At 42.5% G+C, this 22358-nt stretch overlaps 1 protein-coding gene across 5 annotated transcripts in view; it reads right to left on the bottom strand.

Moving 5' to 3' along the window:
* Positions 1 to 21656, bottom strand: part of GABPB1 (GA binding protein transcription factor subunit beta 1) — a 61462-nt gene extending 39806 nt beyond the window's left edge. For 2 of the 5 annotated variants that reach the window (XM_089685700.1, XM_089685699.1), the window contains exons 1-2: positions 21303 to 21656; positions 635 to 742 (exon numbers count right to left, since the gene is read on the bottom strand). In XM_089685700.1, the coding sequence (XP_089541826.1) occupies positions 635 to 742 (108 nt within the window). In that variant the 5' untranslated portion in view covers positions 21303 to 21656. The remainder of the gene's footprint in view (positions 1 to 634; positions 743 to 21302) is intronic. The other 3 variants (XM_089685696.1, XM_089685698.1, XM_089685697.1) reach the window with 3 other exon arrangements.
* Positions 21657 to 22358: the final 702 nt, after the last annotated feature.

Genomic DNA, 22358 nt, shown 5'->3' with positions numbered 1-22358 from the left:
AAAGGTGCAGGTCCCGAACCGCATTAGTGTGAACCCAGGCTGAAAGACATTACTGCTAGGAAACAGAGGAATGTTTAATACAGGATATTGAAAAAGTAAAAAATTCCATCCAGCAGTTTTAGGCCTCATGCACACTGGGCTTAAAAAACCACCGCTTTTACAGGTGTTTGGTCTTTTTGTTTTCAGCCAGTAAAGGCACCTCTATGTTAGCCTATGTGTCCATGCATTTACAGTTGTATTAGAAGAAAACACACACACACACGATGCATTTAGGCGTCTTTGAAAATTAATGCATTTAAATGGAAAGAATAACTTAATATTTTAGCCAACAGAATCCATTAACAATCATATACTTGATGCGCCTAAATACGTTTGCTTAAAAAACGCACCTAAGGCTTCATATTGCAAAGTTTCTCCTGCCAGGAGTTCTGGAATGCAAAGGAGAAAAACAATGCAACAGTTCTGTGTGAATTCAACCAAAAGGAATGCAGGGGTGATGAAGGGTTTGGTCACACATATTTGCTGATCAGTTGGACTGCTGCAAATGTTAATGGACATCTGAACATAATTACAGTAAGTTGCTGATCTGAGAGTGGAAAATCAAATACCACATTTTTGTCTTATAAATAGTTACCCAGTCTGTGGTAAAAGGCGCTCCATTTGCCATTAAAATACGAACTTCATCATCTTGCCCAGCCCGAGCAGCTTCTAGAAGCTTCTTTCCCAAGTCTACCAAGGACATCTTAAAATTAAAAAGAAAGAAAGAAATAATGCATGTTTCTCAAAGACATCACGTAAACATCAAGTAAAGGTTTTATATTCTGACAAATAATATTGTGATGAAGTACAGCAATATAAATGCATAAAACGGCATTCATTACCCATGTTTTTCTGTTACAATTGATGTCTTTAGAATCAGTGGTGGTCAACCTAGTAAGCATGGGGGACCTGGACAAATCCAGAACGCCAGACAATAGCTTAGCTTTCTAAATTTGCTATTAGTATACAACATTGTAACGCACCTGTCACGATATGAGTTCTCTGCCAGCCCAGTTATTAATTCCTTGTTTCTGTAATCCCTCCTGGCCATAGGAAGTGTATCCTCCAATTAGTATTCTACTCCTGTGTGCCAAAGGCCCCTAGCTGTAAGTAACACGCCCCCTCCACAAAAGGTCCCAAATTCAATTAGTGTATTCTCCCCACTGTTATCTTGTTTACAGCTACAAATTCAATTATTGTGCTTCCTTCCCTGTCCATCTTGCCCATTCTGGTTTGTGTCTAAATGTATATTCTTCCCCACTGTTATCCCGTTTACAGCTGCAAATCTAATTACTGTGTTTCCTTGACCATCCTGGCCAACCTGCTTTTGCCCAAATGTGATTGTCGCTATCTCCCCTCGGAGATAGCCGGTTCGCACCTCTCCGCGAAGAAGTGCGAACCTTCTGTGGAGGATATCCAGGTCCTGGCGCCACAGGGACACCACACGTTCCAGACGTTTGCACGCTTCCAAACACCGCCTGGACAAAGGCCGTGCTCATGTGAGCGTGACCCATGTCCAGGGGGTGTGCCTCGTTGCCAAGCAACGAGGCATGCCGCCCACAGGCCCGCACCGTTACCAGGACGACCGGGAAGCGTCTAACACCGGTTTAAGAAACCGGTGCTAGTGTCTCCCGTTCGTACTGCTGTGCAGCCACTCAGGGATCCCAGCTGCGGCGGGACTCTAGTGGCCAGACTCTGCCTGAGCCCCATTGGAGAAGGCGGACCCCAGAAGCCACATCAGCTCTGCCTGAGACCACCACACCAGACTCTGCCAGCCCCATTGGAGTAGGGGGGACACCAGAAGCCACACCAGCTCTGCCTAAGACGCTGCCAGCTCTACCCAGGACTATCACACCAGCTCTGAGTGAGTGTATGTCTCCCCTGTGTTATCTGACCTGTTTAGGAACTGCCTCATACCTCCCTGTTGGATTACAAACTGCTGTAGAGACTTTAATATTGCCCACCGGGGCTGGATTACAAAATATTTTGGGCTCTCTCTCTGCACTACTCCTCACTGAGTGACTGTTGTCCGTTTTAATAAAGCTTTAAGTGTTTGCCATCTGCCTTGTGTGTTCTATCCTGCCTAGCCTCCATCACAGCAACCAAGAAAAAAAACTAGTAGTAACAGTAGACAGCCTGCAGCTTAAAGAACTACAGCTTTCTAGACTGCATGTTGTATTTTTCACACATTGAATAGTCATTTTAAGTTTGCTGTTACCCAGGAAAGCTGAAGTAATAGTAACAGGCAGCAATCCTGTACCAGTTGCAGGAACACTTTACATTCCAGCACTAAAAAAGGTCCTTAATTGCAGGCAATATCGGCCCAGTAGATGAACTAAAGTCCTGGTTCAACAGGGAGAGAACATGGGGTGTGTCTAGGAAAGTAAACACTAAACATCAATGCTGGCGCGGTTAAATATAATCATTGCTGCAGCCAGGCACGGACCACCAATGCACAATGCTTGGGATGGTGGGAGAGGTTACTACTGTGACATCTAGCTACTGACCAAAGCTACTGGGGGGGGTACTTTTTACTGCCTACCACCAACAATGCTGGTAATTACAAATACGATCAAAGACCATTAATAGAAGGGAGATTACTGCTGCCACACCAATGCAGGGGGTTACGATTACTGCCAAAGGCACCAATACTGGAAATTATTATATTCCCACGTTAAAACAACCACTTTACTGACCGTGCCCCACCTCCATGTGTTCAGCAGGTAGCCACAAAGTCAACACTGGAGTCCACACATAACACGCAGAGCTTATTTGATACACATCGTGGTCCAGTATACAGAAGAAACCTGTATATCGCTTTTTGCTGTTTACTGAGCCATTTTATTTTTAATAAACTCTGTGGATCATGTATAGATGCAAGCATTGACTTGTACCAACTGGATGGAAGACCAACACCTGCTGCATGACAACAGCCAGAGGGTAGAACTAAGCTCATTTGTTTGGGGAGACTAGTCAGCCATGTTTCTTTTCTTGCTACCATCAAGACATCCCACCTATTTTCATATGTTGGTAACTATGAAGGCGATAATTTCTCTGAGCTCCTACTTTTCAGGTGGGTTAATATGCAACATTAACTTCTCTGCATAAAGCCGCAACCGTATATACTACTACCTGCAGCATGCACGACATTTCGTTTCATGATTACTGAAAATCATTTTGAAGCATAAAAAAAAAAAAATGTCTGACATGGATGCCAGATATGCAGCTACCTATGGGCCCAGCGCAGTGTTAAATCTTACTAACCCCCTCACCTCCCCTGTATAATTGATTGGCAATGGAAGAGAGAAAAAGGGAGGTCCATGCGGTGAAGTATCCTATCACTGGTGCATTACGGGCCAAGTTTTCAACATATTGTGTGGTAGGTTTGACCAATGGAGCCCTGTCAAGTAGGCTATAAATGCCCCTTGACTTCTAAAGGTGTTTTTTTTCCCCAGTGTAACCCAGTGACGTATGAATGTCAGCTTGTATATTAAACTATTAGTTTTGGGGCCCCCCTTGCAGGTTTCTGGAGGTTTCTCGTGCGCACGCTCTAGTGGGATACTTTTGAACTAAGTAGTGTTAATGTCGACTGCTAAATGGAGATGACCATCACTACTGTACATTACGTGTATAAAAGCTGCACCAAAATTTACAAACTGACAGCTGAAAGATGAGCTTTAAAGAGAAACTATAATGTGAACCTGATGTCCATGGTTTATGTACTTGTTATTGAGTACATCACATTAATACAGTATTTTCTTTATAGATCAGGAATGTCAAATTCAATTTCATCGTAGGCCACCAGGGTGGATAAAAATCGATTTAAAAAAAATATTTTTTATTGAAATTCTGCATTACCTAGACCTTTGCAATAATATCATGCAACATAAAAAATTGGAACTAACACGATTTTATTCTCTAGCATCTTTGCCTTCAGAAAATATATCATGTTTGGGAGTTTTGTGTAATCTTTAAGCCTAAAATTATTTTTTAAAGTGTGCATAAAACGCAAAAATGGTTCAGGCATCAAAAAGGAAAAAAGGATAAGCCCGACATGCCCCTTCCCTGACAAGCACCCAATCAGTATTCATTACACTGCATGGTTACTCCCCTCCCCGCTAGTCCATGGGTGTGGTGCTGGAGACAGGCAGAGAGGGGAGGAGGAGACAATTTTCACACTCCTGAGAAGATCCTAGAACAGAGGGCCTCTGCAATTTGATGGTATATCTATTCAACTACAGGACTCTATGCGCCACCTACTGTGACCTCTAGCGTCACCTATGTCTGGAGCTATCCGTTTGGCCTTACTATCCATCTGCATAACGAATGCTTCTATCTAAATGACCCGGATCAACTCCCTGAGGCCGATTTCTCTATACTGCTCCGGTGGAAATCCCGGACTGGCTTACCCCTGATCTCGCTCCTATTAGGGTTCCGCTCCCGCAGCATAGACGCCGGGCACCTTCTAACAGAAACCTGCCTGGTCCATCATCCCTGGATCCTCTGCTGGGTGAGCCCTGATACAGATCAATCTTATTCTTATCGACCGACGCTACTGTTACTCACCTTGGCCATGCTCTTTGTAGTAACCGTGCTACGTGGGCCTCTCTAAGGATAGCGGGATAGATTTAGCTACTCATCTAAGGTCACTATACAGACATCTTCGGTTATCTTGGCGCTCACCGCTCTCAGGCTTGGCCTATATTTTTATTATTCTAATGTTATTTTGGTTAGAGGTTACCCTTGTTTGTGTGCTGTATTGTTTTTAACTTCATTATATGAACATTACAGCAGAGGTGATGGGGGTACGGTTGGTGCGTAGATACCTCTGCGGAAATGGCTTAAATTATTATTATTATACAGTATTTATATAGCGCCAAAACATTTGCTCAGCCCTGTACATTATAGTGGGAGACAGTACATGAGACAGTACAGCAGCAATACAATACACAAAAAACTAGCTACAAGTATGCCTAAATTTCTCCTTTTGTATCTGATATTGTTAAGGATCGTATTAAGACTCTTATGCAGAGTTCAGTATCTTTCAATTTCAGATCTCATACATTTATGTATACACACACCTCGTTGATGTCTTTTGTACTCCGACTATATACGCCTTTGATGATAAACATCGGTCCTAATTTAGTGTTGAGAATCCCCTCACTTCATTGTCTGATTTGTTGCATTTACATTATGTGGGTTTAGCTCCATCCTTGCTGAGATTACTTGGTTTTCCCCATATAGGTTTCAGGACCTCTGTCTATCACCTGAGTATTGGGGGTTACAGATCTCTGTAGGCTTATTTTGCCAATTGCCTTCATTAGTTATGATGTGCCAAGATTATTTTCTTGTCTTCTGTTCTTCTTTTTCTCTATAATCTTTATTAGGGGTAGTGAAACCCCATTCCTTCTCTAATCTCTCTGTATCGTATTTTTGGGATGAAGCTTTATCTTTGAATCCCCCTACTCCTCCTCCCTCTTTTTTTTTGCCATGGGGGGTCCCCAGCCTGTGACCTCTCTGAAGCTCTTTTAATGCTCGTGGCTTGAATGAACCTCTAAACTTTCTCAGATCTTTTGTACAGCTTTCTCACAAGTCCAATGTAGGTCTGGCCTTTTTTCAGGACACTCATTTCCACACTAATCATATCCCTACCTTACGTAACAAGTACTACACGCCATGGTTTCATAGCACAAACGCTCATTCGAAATCTCGTGGGGTAGCGATAGCTATTCACAAGTCAATCCCATACATGTTGTTATCAGATATTTGTATGGATCCTGACGGTAGATATTTGTTTGTGAAACTCATATTTGTCAAGATGTACACAATGGTGAATATGTATATCCCTAATCAGGATCAAATTACCTATATGCTCGATTATCTTCATAAATTATTGGACTTCGCTGAAGGCATTATTCTTTTAGTGAGGGATTTTAATTGTGTGTGGAATCCCTCTGCGGGTCAAGCTTCCATCTCCTATTCATGATTCAAACTGAACAAAATTTCTCCAGCAACATAACCTGATGGATGTGTGGAGACTTTCCCATCCAACTAATTGAGATTACTCATATTATTCAGCAGCTCACAAATCCTATTTGTAGATTTTTTTTTTTTTTTTGTGAGTCATTTTGCCTTGACCTTTCACCCGCAGATTAGTATTGGCAATATTCTTTGGTCTGAACATGCACCAGTATACTTGTCCCTTTCCCTATCAGATCTGTCAAAACAAGAATGGACTTGGCAGTTGAATGACTCGCTTCTCCAAGATGATCTGTGCTCCAGCGACATTAGGCAAACCATAATCAACTTTATTGCTGACCACCAAAATGACAATACCCCCTATTCCTATGCAGTGAGAAGCATTGAAATGCGTGGTTAAGGGTGTCTTCATTAAACATGGCTCTAGGCTTTTAAAAAAAAAAAAAAAAAAAAAAAAAAGACAGTTTGGCCCAATTAGCTGATCTCTTGATTCCCATTTCTACTCTAGAAAAATCTCATAAACAGACTTAATCTCCCTCTACTATGCTTGAGCTTTCAAACGCTAGACTCGGACTCTTGGACCAAAGGACTATGGCTATCAGGGACAAGATGAGCAAACTGTTTTATGTCGAAGCTAATAAACCGGGGAAAACGCTCGCCAGGGAGTTGCATGCCAGAAATAGCATTGCTTCTATTACAAAACTCAAACGCCTGGACGGTCAACTTGCACATCTTCTGAAAGAAGTTACTGATATTCTCCGTTCTATGAAAATTTATATGGTTTGCCTTCTTGTCCAGACAGCATGTCCTCAGAGATCCATGACTCTAAAATATGGGAATACATTGCTAAAACTTCTCTTCCCACTATATCTCCAACCATGGTACAGGATCTAGACCAACCCTTTACAGAAGAACTTGTTCGTGCACGCTCTTCCTTCAAACCTAATAAAAGCCCTGGTCCTAACGGCTACACCGCTTGCCTTTATAAAACATTTAGTGACCTTCTTAACCCCTTCCTGACCAGAAGGTTTAACTCGGTTTATGCAGATTGGCCTTTCGGCTCATATCACAGTATTGCCAAATCCGGGTAAAGACCCTACCTTAAGTAGCAGTAACTGTCCCATCTCCCTGACAAATGTAGATATCAGGCTGTATTCCAAAATCATTGCTAACAGGCTCACGCCCTTACTTTAGGATCTTATACATTTTGATCAGGTGGGCTTTACCTCAGATAGGAAGGCCAGGGATAATACCCTTAAACCAATTACCCTGATGGAATATACTCAAAAATGCCAAGTTCAAGCTTGTCTTATCTGGGTAGACGCCAAAAAAGCGTTTCACCGAGTCCGTTGGTCTTTCCTTCGCCAAACACTCCAACAGATTGGCATTGGCCCTAAGTTATTGACCAAAATACTGGGTTTATATACCTGCCCCTCAGCAAGGATCCACTCCAAAGGTCTCTTTATCAGATCGGATTGGAATTTGTAATGGCACTCGCCTGGGGTGCCCCCTATTCCCGTTACTATAGATCCTTACAATGGAGCATCTTGCCATTGCTATATATCAACACCCTGATATACATGGCATTTCAGTTGGCCGCCATGACTATAAGCTTTCTTTGCATGCAGATGACCTCCTCCTTTACATTAGCAACCCCCTTGTCTCCATTCCTCCATTGGTGCAGACGTTTTAAAGGTTTGGGGTATTAAGCAATTTTAAAGTGAACTACAAGAAGACAGAAGCTTTGAACATTTTGTTACCTCCATCTTTGGTGTCTCATCTTCGATGTAATTTCGCTTTCACATGGCAACAGACAACTATTAAATATCTCGGTATTAAAATTCTATCTTCATTGCCCACTATGGTCCTCAATTATATGCCCCTTCTCAAAACGGTCCGCACCTGTCTTCAAACATATGACAAACCACACATCTCATGGTTTGGTTGTGTGAATGCCATCAAGATGGACATCTTACCAAAATTGTTGTACACTTTTCAAGCTATCCCAATCCCTCCAACTCTGGGTTTCTTTTTCTTTAAACAGAGTGATACGTGCTTTTCTGTGGAGCCATAAGAAACCTACAGGTGAAACTCAAAAAATTAGAATATTGTGCAAAAGTTCATTTATTTCTGTAATGCAACTTAAAAAGGTGAAACTAATATATGAGATAGACTCATTGCATGCAAAGCAAGACAGTTTAAGCCGTGATTTGTCATAATTGTGATGATTATGGCTTACAGCTCATGAAAACCCCAAATCCACAATCTCAGAAAATTAGAATAGTGTGAAAAGGTGCAATATTCTCGGCTCAAAGTGTCCCACTCTAATCAGCTAATTAAGTCATAACACATGCAAAGGGTTTCTGAGCCTTTAAATGGTCTCTCAGTCTGGTTCAGTAGGAATTACAATCATGGGAAAGACTGCTGACCTGACAGTTGTGCAGAAAACCATCACTGACACCCTCCATAAGGAGGGAAAGCCTCAAAAAAGGTAATTACAAAAGAAGTTGGATGTTCCCAAAGTGCTGTATCAAAGCACATTAATAGAAAGTTATGTGGAAGGGAAAAGTGTGGAAGAAAAAGGTGCACAAGCAGCAGGGATGACCGCAGCCTGGAGAGGATTGTCAGGAAAAGGCCATTCAAAAGTGTTGGGGACTTTCACAAGGAGTGGACTGAGGCTGGAGTCAGTGCATCAAGAGCCACCACACACAGACGGATCCTGGTTATGGGCTTCAAATGTCGTATTCCTCTTGTCAAGCCGCTCCTGAACAACAAACAACATCAGAAGCGTCATACCTGGGCTAAAGAAAAACAGACCTGGTCTGTTGCTCAGTGGTCCAAAGTCCTCTTTTCTGATGAGAGCAACTTTTGCATCTCATTTGGAAACCAAGGACCCTGAGTATGGAGGAAGAACGGAGAGGCACACACTGCAAGATGCTTGAAGTCCAGTGTGAAGTTTCCACAGTCTGTGATGATTTGGGGAGCCATGTTATCTGCTGGTGTTGGTCCACTGTGCTTCATTAAGTCCAGGGTCAACGCAGCCATCTACCAGGAGATTTTGGAGCACTTCATGCTTCCTTCCGCAGACGAACTTTATGGGGATGCTGACTTCATTTTCCAGCAGGACTTGGCACCTGCCCACACTGCCAAAAGCACCAAAACCTGGTTTAATGACCGTGGAATTACTGTGCTTGATTGGCCAGCAAACTCGCATGACCTGAACCCCATAGAGAATCTATGGGGCATTGCCAAGAGAAAGATGAGAGACATGAGACCAAACAATGCAGAAGAGCTGAAGGCCGCTATTGAAGCATCCTGGTCTTCCATAACACCTCAGCGGTGCCACAGGCTGATAACTTCCATGCCACGCCGCATTGAGGCAGTAATTGCTGCAAAAGGGGCCCAAACCAAGTACTGAGTACATATGCATGCTTATACTTTTCAGAGGTCTGATATTGTTCTATGTACAATCCTTGTTTTATTGATTGCATGTAATATTCTAATTTTCTGAGATTGTGGATTTGGGGTTTTCATGAGCTATAAGCCATAATCATCACAATTATGACAAATCACGGCTTGAACTATCTTGCTTTGCATGTAATGAGTCTATCTCATATATTAGTTTCACCTTTTAAGTTGCATTACTGAAATAAATGAACTTTTGCACGATATTCAAATTTTTCGAGTTTCACCTGTAGAACACGATCCACTATTCTATACTTACCAAAATGTACGGGTGACATGGCCTTGCCCAATTACCTGCTTCAATGTCATGCAGCCTCTCTGCTCAGAGTGGTTGACTGGTACCGCAGTCAATCTACCAACTTAGAAGTTATGGACTCAGTTGGAGAATGATCTTTTGACCCGACCTTATATCTTTACCTTGGTTGGAACCTGGACAGAGACCTCAGAAAGGTTTAATACCCCTTACGGTTTATGTGATTTTACAAACTTGGGATACCTACTTACGCAAGGGCCTGGTGTCCTTTAGGCCGAGCCCTTTGACCCCATTGTTTGGGCTAGCATCCTTCCCTTCCAAGGTACATTGCTTTCGGTTCCTTCATTGGCGCCACCAGGACTGTCCGCTACTGAACCACACTTCACATGGTCAGACCCTTTTACCTCTTTCCCAAATTCTTCCCTCTTGTCATAGCTCATCACTTGCATGGTTGGAATATACACAATTGAAACATTATCTGAGTATGCGGCGCTATACAGATCTTCTGATACTATCTTCCTAGGCTTTCGAATCTCTCCTATTCCAATCGTCTAGACCTGACCATACACTTTTGCAGGTATACCAGATCTTACTGCGAACAGGAACTACACACAATTGGCGGACGGGCTGGTTTGGGACAAGATACTGGCTGTATCATAAACATTAACTGTATCTTCTTATGCACACGAGCGAAATGACAAGATCCTGTCTAGATGGTATTGTTGCCCTATGATTCTGCATAAAATTGACCCATCTATCCCTGAGACTTGCTGGAGATGCTTATGGTACCAAGACCCATATTTGGGGCATGTGTCCGAAAATTCTACCTTTCTGTGAGAAAATACTCAATTTGTTTATTACATTAGTGAGAGACAGCATTCCAAATGAACCTCAGATTACCATATTGAATATGCTGCCAGGGTCAAATAAGCAAATTAAAAGAAGTCTCTTTGCTACACTTTATTACAGCCGCTAGTCTTGCGATTGCCAGGCACTGGTGTCAGATCGAGACTCCGTCTATAGCTGAATGGACTAGTGAGGTTGACAAGATTGAATATATGGAACGGATGATTGCATGGGATGAAGATAAATCTGACTCATTCAAGCTTATGTGGACAGTGTGGTCTCATTTCAGATTTTCATCAGGCTTTGACGCTTACTTCAGCTTAGGTCGACAGTCCTCTTGCCAATCGGATTCCTCGCCCCCCCCCCCTTTTTTTTTTCTTTTCTCTTTTTGGTTTCCTGCTTCTATTTTTTTCCTATTCAATAACGGCTTCATAGTATTTTGGGATCAATCACTTGACAGGGTGATTTGATACTTCACATGCTTCCCAGATATTATCTTTCTTAATTGAATTGGATATGCTAGCCTAAATTTTGCCAAGGTTCTGTCATATCTAATGATAGAGGATTTACAAATCATTTTCCTCTTCTAATGATCTCTATTGCATTATATTGTGTTTATCATACGAGGTTGTTATGTTTCTGGCACAGTTATTCACATGCTTTGTATAAATGCTACGGATTCCTGTACTACTTGCAAATACTTCATATTTAATAAAAAAAAGATTAAACATAAAAATGGAGCAGTGTGAAAACAACCTTAGATGTACCAGCAACTAGATCCCATGGCAATAGATTCTTTCCTGGTCATACTTGCCGAGGACACAGACGGGCAAGAGGAACCTGGGATATATGGTGAGGGTGCAAGGGCCAGAGTTACCAGGGGTGTGTGGAAGCAATGGGGCAGCAGCACACCCATCAGAATACTTCCATCTACACACAATCCCATAAAACCCCCTGGCAGCGACTTTACTTTTCTTTATGCATGCTTCAATGTGCATTGCATCATGTTACACTGATATGACCTTAGCCTATAAGAAATGGATTTCAGCTGGTCATTGCATTGTGTCTTAGCCTAAAGGCTTGTACACACGGGCTGAATATCAGCCGGAAATCAGCTTACACCTGCCAGGCTTCTGTTGAACAGGCATGCTGGAAAACCAGTATCTGATCAGTGTGTTCTGGTGGGGGAGCAGTCACTGCACTAACATCGCATAGTTAGTACAGGGACCTTTCAGGTTTTTTTTTTTTGTTCAATCTGCTGGGCTGAACGAAAAAAAAACCAAAAACTTATCTTGTGTACCTAGCATAAGAGGGGAGATATGAATATGCCTTTATAATATAACTAAAGGAAATTAAAAAATATATGAATAAAATGATGGATTAGAATCCCTATCAGGTTTTTATTGCGGTCTGTCCTCGTTGGGAAGATTCTCACCAATTCTCCTGATCACAAATGTCACCAGGAATGAAGGGGACTACAAAAGAGTTGCCAATATAAAGTTCCAAGTAGAATGGCAACAAAGGGGAAATCTTCCAATGGTGCACTTGTTCCTATGACAACTGCCTAAAGCTGACCATACAATATCTGTAGATCTAAAGAGATTGTTCAAACTATGTAATGCAATGCAAGGTCCTGTGTGAGTCACTACAAATTGACTGGGTTGTTTAGGTTCAGGGTGGATAAAAATCAATGATTTTTTTAAAAAGAAAATCGGATTTTTTTTATTTAAATCGGATTTTTGTTAAATAAAATGCTTTTTGAGGAAAATATATTACCATCCAAAGGTTATTCGATCATGAAATAAAGATTCGTTTTTTAATTATGTAGAATAAGGCTGTATATGTTTAATTTTTTGGGTAAATAAATTCCATGAATCCATTCACAATGTCATGCTCTTCCAGAGGTTTTTCTAAGATTATTGGGCAGTTTCTCTGCCTACAAGATATTATCACAGATGATTGGTTTACTTTTGCAGTTCTCAAAACTGAATTTGACTCAGCGGAGATCACATGCCTCTTCTTCACAGAAAAAATGTTATAACATGAACAGAGTTAAGAAAAAGACCTTCATCCTAACTTCTACAAATCTATGAATACAGAATCAACCCCTTCAGTGCTAAGTTTCAAGAAGTTCAGTGAATAGAAACAATATTTTTCTGATTGTTTGGAGTGGAATAGATCTGCACAAGAAGAAAGTGAAACTAAGTGTGAGGAGGAAGGGGCTGACAGTCTAAGTTTCTTAAAATATATATATTTTGTTTAGCCAAATTAGTTAACAAACATGGATGTTTGTTAAGCAAATAACATATGCTGGAATGTTATTGTTTCAGTTGAATAAATCTATTTAAATTGTTATTATTAAAGTAATGATTATTTTTCTCCTTCCTAAGTACAACAGAAAAGTTGTCCAAATATGAATGATTAACCTATTAAACTGGGGATAAAAAACTAATATGAAAAGTTGTTATTCTAAAAATCTTCATCTACTTGCATATTAAAGTTATACCAGCAAGAATTAGTCTTTATGTAGAAAACTAGGATTTAAATCAAACCTTACTGACTAGTGATTTAAATCGTGATTTAAATCAGTTTGATTTAAATCAAATCCACCCTGTTTAGGTTTGTCCTCATTATTGGCAAATCTGAAGACGATTTATAGGGGTTGTACTTCTTATGAACAGCTTGTGAGGTTCCTCACATTGGAAAGACATCCTTAATTCCTGTTGAGTCTACAGGCCAGGAAGGTGAAGGGAAATCTTCCTAACGAGACACAGATTGGGGGGAAAATGGCAATGATTTTAATACCTCCCTACATTATTAAAAAAAATAAATAAATGCAATAACCACATTCTTCCATTTCTCTAGCTCAAATTTAGATGTGTACTCACATACATGCATTTATACAAATTTAGATGTGTACTCACATACATGCATTTATACAAATTTAGATGTGTACTCACATACATGCATTTATACAAATTAAGATGTACACAAGCCAGTGTTACATTTATAGTCAAATTTTGATTTAGTTTTAGTCATAGTCTATTGACTAAATTGCCATTTTAGTTTCAGTCATATTTTAGTCAACTAAAATCTAATGGGTTTAGCTAAACTGGGGGGGGGGGGGGGGGGGATTTATGTGCTTGGGTGTAACTTTTTTTTTTTTTTTAAATAAAAGGTCTTTTTCATCACATTGGAGAGATGTTACCGGGGGCTGTGGAAGCAATTGGTCGGCAGCGCAGCCATCCGACTGCTTACACAGGACAGGCAGGAGTCTGTCAGTTTTAGACACAATCCTGGTGGCTGCAGCCACTGGAATTGTGTGTAAACCATCCCCCCACCCCCCGCTGTCAGGTCCATAGAACAAATGGGCCGGGCAGCGAAAGGGTTAATCATTTCTTTAGGGTTTTCAAACTCATTATTTGCTCCCTGGAGTAAAAATCTAATAACATGGTGGTATGGTTTGAACACACTACACAGGTCTGTTATATAACATCTTATAAAATGTCCCTCCCTCACATTTTCGTTCCTTGACAAAAATAGGAATTGATTTTCGTCAATTGATGAAAATCGAGTAATTTTTGTTTCATTTGCGTCACGGTAACTATGATGAAATATATTTTGGTCAACAAAATTAACAATGACACATGCAAAAATTACTGACCACAGAGGCAGATTTTTCTAATTTGATTTAGCAAACCTTTAGTGGAATCTCACCGATTAGAACAAGGCTGTGTGCTTAGGCCCATAGCATCCAATACTGCTGCACTCAAAGCCGTAAAGGCACCTTCACACTTGTGCAGGGATTGACATTTCTTTGCAGCCTCCACAAGGGCCCACAGAAATAGTGTGGTTTTATTTTTCTATTTTTTGCAAACGCCTGTACACTACACTTGTTTAACCTCTGTTTCCACCAGGCAATTTCTTAAGCTGATCAACCCAAATACGATCATATTCATAAACAAAGTATCAAGAGTGCTGCCAATCAGTGCACCACAACTGACTATTTTCCATTCTAGCCAATCAATGCTTCTAAAATCTGATCCAAACCAATCAGTGGGGAAATCATGGCTATGCCATTGTCAATTTGATCCAGTCGCACGTGGACCGGAAGATAAAATTCAAATGCATGTAGCCACCATATGACCCCGTTTGCATGAGTGGTGGTAAAGGAAAGGAAGTTGAGCTGCTGTTTTGCCACCCACCTAGCGGCTTGCAGCCACTCAGGGCTGTGCATGTCACTTTGTGGTAAAAATGAAACCATGTTGCATTGGGCAGGCAGTACCAGCGCTGAATGGGAGCAGTTTAGGTGTATAGGGCTGCAATGCTAACCACATTCATTTGTGGTTCAGCTTTTTTTTAGAATAGCTAAGTTCATCTTTGGAACATGTATCATGTTCCAGCATCTGTCTGCACCCCCCCAGATTGTATAATGGATGGACATACTAATGCAGGCCATACATGGGTCACAATTTGAACACATTTTCTTTAGAAAATCAGAAATTCTGTGTGCTTTGTAATCTGATGGAGCCACCATTGATTGTGAAACCAAGCTTTCAATTTCACCTCGTGTTGCTAAATAATTTTGGCGTCTGGGAATATTCTCTTTCCAGGTCACAGCTCATGCTCATTTCTTTTCAATTTTATCTCTCACACAATTCTCCCTTCATTGATTAGAAATTAGTTTCTTTTTTCAAAAAGTTTCCAACAGGTCTGATCACTCACATTCAATGGCCACACAAAAATCGGCCGATGCTGTCGCCCACTAATGCTCGGAAGTTAGAATGAAAATTCTTAGTTACGATTTTTGAAAGAAAATTCTTTCACAATTTGACCCATGTACAGTGCCTTGAAATAGTATTCATACCCCTTGAAATGTTCCACATTTTGTCATGTTACAACCAAAAACGTAAATGTATTTTATTGGGATTTTATGTGATAGATCAACACAAAGTGGCACAGAATTGTCAAGTGGAAGGAAAATGAGAAATGGTTTTCAAAATGTTTTACAAATAAATATCTGAAAAGTGTGGCGTGCATTTGTTTTCAGCCCCTTTTACTCTGATACCCCTAACTAAAATCAAGTGGAACCAATTGTCTTCAGAAGTCTTCTAAATAGTAGTGGTGCACCGAAATTTAAATTCTGGTGCCAAAACTGAAAATTCAAAAATGCAGTTTTTAAAAAATGAATATATATTTTTTTATAAAAAAAATACACTTTGATTAAAAAAAAAAAAAAAAACAAATAAATATATACCCCTTTTTTTGTAAAATATGAGAGTATGTTACAGCGAGTAAATAGATACCAAACATGTCACGCTTTAAAATTGCACATGCTTGTGGAAGTGTGCTACTTAAAAATCTCCATGGGTGATGCTTTAAAAATGTCTACAGGTTAGCAGTGTGTAGTTACAGAGGAGGTCTAGTGCAAGAATTATTGGTCTTGCTCCGACGTTCGTGGCGATGCCTCACGTGTGTGGTTTAAACACTGTTAACATATGTGGGCCTGGACTACGTATGAGTTCACCACTACGTGCGAGCATGGGGGGACGGGGGCACGTTAAACTTTTTTTTTTTTTAATTTAATGGGTTTATTTGTTTTTTTTCTTGCAGTCCCTTTAAAATAATGTTTAATCACTTCTATTCTTGTCACAAGAAATGCATGCATCCCCTGTGATAGAAATAATTAGTGACAGGTCCTCTTTATGGAGAGATATGGGGTCAATAAGACCTCAAATCTCTCCTCTGCAATGTAAAGCATTAGATTAAAAAAGCATTGATCTAGTGCTTTAAAAAACAGAAGGCCAGAACCAGAAGTTTATTTGGCACCTGTATTGGCGCTTTTTTTCATGTGGGCCAAAGGCTGGTATGGGAGTTTTCGGCCACTGAAATTTCGATACCCCCTAGTAAATAGAGACCACTTGTGTGAAATTTAGTCTCAGTATAAATCCAGCTGTTCTGTGAAGCCCTCAGGTTTGTTAGAGAACATCAGTGAACAAACTGCATCATGAAGGCTAAGGAACACACCAGACAGGTGTCATTGGTAGGAATAGTGCCCCATCATTGGTGTGATTGGGAGGAATTGTGCCCCATCATTGAGGTCACTGGGAGGAATTGTGGCCCATTATAAGAGTCATTGGGCCCCATTGTTGGTGGCATGGGGAGGAACTGTGCCCCATCATCGGTGTCATTGGTAGGAATTGTGCCCCATAATTAGTGTCATTGAGCCCCATTATTGGTGTCATTGGTAGGAACTGTGCACGATTGCTGGTGTTGGTGAATGAAATAGTGCCCCAAGGGCCAGATAAAGGCAAGCAAATGGCCATATCCAGCTCCCGGGCCACAATTTGGAGACCACAGACCTAATCTGACAGGCCAGGCAAGAGGAGCATTAATCAGAGAAGCAGCCAAAGCCAAGAGGCCCATGGTAACTCTGGATCCATAGCTCAGGTGGGAGAATCTGTCCACAGGAGAACTATTAGTTGTGCACACATCTGGCCTTTATGGAAGAGTAGCAAGAAGAAAGCCATTGCTGAAAGACAGCCATATAAAAGTCCCATTTGCAGTTTGCGGGAAGCCATGTGGTAAACACAGCAAACATGTGGAAGAAGGTGCTCTGGTCAGATGAGACCAAAATTGAACTTTCTGGCCTAAAAACAAAACACTATGTGTGGCGGAAAATAAACACTGCACATCACCCTGAACATGCCATCCCCAGCGTGAAACATGGTGGTGGCAGCATCATGTTGAGGGGATACTATTCTTCAGCAGGGACAAAGTAGCTGGTCAGAGTCTGCAAATGACTTAGGGCGGAGGTTCACCTTCCAGCAGGACGACCCTAAACATACAGCCAGAGCTACAATGGAATGGTTTAGATCAAAGCATATTCATGTGTTACAATAGCCCAGTCACAGTCCAGATCTAAATCCAATTGAGAATCTGTGGCAAGACTTAAACATTGCTGTTCACAGACACTCTCCATCCAATCTGACAGATCTTGAGCTATTCCGCAAAGAAGAATGGGCAAAAATGTCACTGTCTAGATGTGCAAAGCTGGTAGAGACATCCCCAAAAAGACTTGTAGCTGTAATTGCAGTGAAAGGTGGATCTACAAAGTATTGACTCCGGGGGGCTGACTACAAATGCATGCCACACTTTTCACAGATTATTTGTAAAAAATGTTGAAAACCATTTCTCATTTTCCTTCCACTTCACAATTCTGTGCCACTTTGTGTTGGTCTATCACATAAAATCCCAATAAAATATATTTACGACTTTGGTTGTAACATGACAAAATGAGGAAAATCTGAAGGGGTATGAATACTATTTCAAGGCTCTGTATGGCCTGCACAAGACTACAGTTGTATATACAAGTCTGCCATGCTATCTGTGTTTGGAATGAGTTGTGCCGATTAGTGGTACTGCCTGCTGACTGGTGCATATGGGGGGGGGAATGACTTTTCCATCTATCAGAAAGCATCACAACCTCTGCAGCTTATGGGGGTGATTAAAAAAAACAAACAGCCCAACTACGTGGTTTTACCACCCCAGCAAGAGTGAGCCTTACACCCCAGTCACACCGATCCAGTCTTTGAAATCGTGTGACTTCACTGTAAGTCGCACGATTTCAGTCAGGTGAGTTGCCGATTTGAAGTGCAATTTGCAAGACATCTGAGACAGATGTCTATGTCAATTGCACCAAAAGTAGTGTAGTGCATGCGTTACTTTAGAAACCAGTGCGGCTCCGACCAAGTCAGAACTGCAGCGATATGACCGATGTAATTGCAGATAATAGGGTGCGACTTGCCATGCATTTTGCAGCTGTCAGAAAGTATCACTGCAATATGTGAATGGCTTTTCCAGCTTATGGGGTCAATTGAAGAAAATGCAGCTCAACTACGTGTTTTTACCACCCCAGCAAGAGTAAGTGAGCCTTAACCTCCCTAGCGGTATGATTATGTCCATATTTCTGTGCTCAAAGCGGTACATTTTTTTGCATGGAAATATGTATTTTTTTTATTGTAGGCCTGTAATTTTTAGGAATAACTCACTGAAATCTGTCCAAACAAGTCTAGTAAACATCCCAGGTATGATAAAATTTGAAACACGAAATCATAAATTATAATGTAATAATCATAAAAAATAATATAATACATTTAATTCAATAATATAATCAAACCAAAAACACTGAAATCTGAAATATAGCGCCAAGTTCACACATCGCTGAGCAAAGTCGCAAAATCGTTTTCAGTGTCTGATGACGAATTTCCCCCACGAATCATTATCACTCAATTCTGTAAGTGGTTCTGATTTACTATCGCTGTTCTCTAGCTGGTCTAAAACCGATTTTGACCTAAAGGGACGCTTTTTGGACGCCATGGACATTTCTCAGTTTAAAGGCAGAAAGAACAGTAATAATGCAGGCAGGGCACAGGACAAAGCACTCGGGACAAAATGTATGTGAAATGGTTTGATACAGGAATGTTATACTATGTGATTTTAGTGAATATCACTTTTTGTCAATTTTCAAATTTCCCACCAGTTCCGTCCCCGTACGTCCTGACGTCGCAGGGGACGGAACCCAGAAGACAGATGCCGGCATCCGCCGGAGGACATTACAGGGGACACTGCAGGAGGGACATCGCAGGAGCACAGGACAAGGTAAGTGATTGAGGGATCCCGGAGCAGCGCCGCATGGTAAGCCCGACTGTAGCTCGGGGTTACCGCTTGTGGTACTGAAACTCTACCCCGAGCTACACCCGGGAATACAGCCAGGGAGGTTAAAGAAGATCGTACCATCATATAGTATGTACAGTCCACCATAGATTGTATGGTGCAGTGTTTGTCAACATTTTCTCAATCAAGGCACCCTTTAAAATTACAGACAACACCGAGGCACCCAATTCTAATAGTTTCCTATAACGCAGCAACATCCACACACGCAGAACACCCAACATTAGAGAGGATTTATTCTTCCAAAGTAAATACACTTTTCCCACTTCTACTGACTAGTATTCCAATGTTTCTCCTCTCTCTCAGTTTTTCTCCATCACTCAGCTAATGTGACCCCAGACTGATGGAGAGGGGCAGGGGAGGGTCAAACTAGGATGCTGTGCAGGCAACGAACATCCTCCTTATCAACTGATGATGTCATTGGTTGTCAGGACACAGGTGGCTGGTCCTAATGGTGCACAATGAAAACCTGTGACTGTGTAACAAGAAGGCAGGATTGCTCCACCCGCTGGCTTGTACACAAGTTTTGGACATTTTGCCAAGCCACCCCTGAAGAGACCTCAAGGCACCCTGGTTGAGAAAGGCTGGTATGGTGTACGGCCTCCATAGAGGAGATCACACAATCAGATTGCACAGTGTGCGGCCTCCATAGAGGAGATCACACAGATTGCACGGTGTGCGGCCTCCATAGAGGAGATCACACAATCAGACTGCATGGTGTACGGCCTCCATAGAGGAGATCACACAATCAGACTGCATGGTGTACGGCCTCCATAGAGGAGATCACACAATCAGACTGCATGGTGTACGGCCTCCATAGAGGAGATCACACAATCAGACTGCATGGTGTACGGCCTCCATAGAGGAGATCACACAATCAGACCACACGGCCTCCATAGAGGGGATCACACAATCAGATTGCATGGTGTACGGCCTCCATAGAGGAGATCACACAGATTGCACGGTGTACGGCCTCCATAGAGGAGATCACACGATGTACGGCTTCCATAGAGGGGATCACACGATGTACGGCTTCCATAGAGGGGATCACACAATCAGATTGCACGCTGTGAGGCCTCCATAGAGATCACACAGATTGCACGATGTACGGCCTCCATAGAGGAGATCACACAATCAGAACACATGGCCTCCATAGAGGAGATCACACAATCAGAACACATGGCCTCCATAGAGGAGATCACACAATCAGATTGCATGGTGTACGGCCTCCATAGAGAGGATCACACAATCAGATTGCACGGTGTGAGGCCTCCATAGAGGAGATCACACAGATTGCATGGTGTACGGCGGCCTCCATAGAGAGGATCACACAATCAGATTGCACGGTGTACGGCCTCCATAGAGGAGATCACACAATCAGATTGCACGGTGTGCGGCCTCCATAGAGGAGATCACACAATCAGACTGCATGGTGTACGGCCTCCATAGAGAGGATCACACAATCAGATTGCATGGTGTACGGCCTCCATAGAGGGGATCATCTTGCAGTGTATGATGGGGGGGGGGGGGGGTTGTACACAGATGGGGCTCAGTACGGATCTGTGATATTGCAGTCCTATATAGGGGACCCCCCATACAATGGGGTACAGTTCCCCGGAATAATCCCACTCGGGTAACCCCCTGCCCCCTTCCCCGGTGGCGGTATGAGGGTTTCCCGCCCAGAAGATCCCCCTCCCCCACCCGCGGGCCTGCTCTCCCGCCATCCGCCCTCCACAGCCGGGCCCCGTTTCCCGCCTCTCGGCCGCCCGATTCCCCCCACCTCGGCCGGGCCCCGGATCCCCGGAAACCCGCAGACTTTAACGCAATAAACAGGAAATCGCTCGGATGATCCGGGTTCCGGGGGAAGTTGAATTATTTTTTACCACAGAAGAGATCAACTTCCACATCCGGTAGGGCCCGACACCCAACACTGACCTGGAAAAGATTCGGTAACCTGGCAGAAATCAGCGCACCTCCCTCCGCTTACCGTGCCCCGGAGTGCCTATGCCGCCCGGCCCCGCTCCTGACTCGCTCGGCCCACCAGCTCACGGCCTCCGCGCTCCGCCGACTTCGGTTTACCTCAATGCCGTCTCATCGGCGCCGAAAATCCCCGAAGAAAAGTCCCCCCGCCGTGTGCGCGGATGTGTACAGTATTGTGTGTGGAGGGACGCATCACCGCACGGCTCGCGGAACCACACACCGCCTCGCACTCTGCTGAGGGGCTCTTGTCGGCGCTCTATTCCCGGAGATGGTTTTATACCGACAAAACAGCACACTTATATCGCTTTCGATCGCTGGCAGAGGGATTTATTTTTATGTTGTGGCAAAACAAGAGGGCGGCGGAGGGATACCTGTTGTTAGGGATGTAAGGAGATGGGTGTGGCGCATGCGTAAACAGACCCCGCTCACAGGACGGAAGAGCCGTGATAGGGGGAGGGGAGGTGTGTGTGTGAGAGGATGGCCATGTCTGGGAGGCAGTTTGTGGCCTACCACAGAGTAAACAAAAAGAGAGAAAAAAGCCCCCCACTGACTACTCCATGAAAATATTACAGCTCACCCTCCTAGGAGCATTAACTGTTTCTCAATCAGTTTTCATTTTTTTGCACATGTACAAAAATCCTCATTTTTCTGCCTGTAAAATCGTTGCCAACCCCCAGAACGTTGTTATGTCTTCGGAAAGCAGAGGGCCTGTGAAAGAGTGCTTGCGATTTTTATGTCCCACAATATTTGCACAACTGCAATGCATATTTCCAGGAAAAACTGCAAAAATGAATGGTAGTGTAAACAAACAATACAATACTCCATTTTGGAGGGAAAATATAAAAGATGGATACCAAACATGCCAATTCTTAACCACTCACCTTCTGGAAAGTGTCACCCCCTTCATGACCAGAAGACATTGTTTTGTTATTCAGTACTGCACTTCTTTAACCACTTGCCCTCCAGAAGATTTACCTCTTTCCTGACAAGGCCATTTTTTGTGTTACAGTGCTACGTTACTTTCACTGACAATTGCGCGGTCATACAACGCTGCACCCAAATG

Source organism: Staurois parvus, unplaced genomic scaffold, assembly GCF_062004578.1.
Source record: "Staurois parvus isolate SC_StPar_1 unplaced genomic scaffold, SC_StPar_1.0 ptg000381l, whole genome shotgun sequence".
NCBI classification, from domain to species: domain Eukaryota; kingdom Metazoa; phylum Chordata; class Amphibia; order Anura; family Ranidae; genus Staurois; species Staurois parvus.
This window is presented reverse-complemented; position numbering and strand designations above follow the sequence as displayed.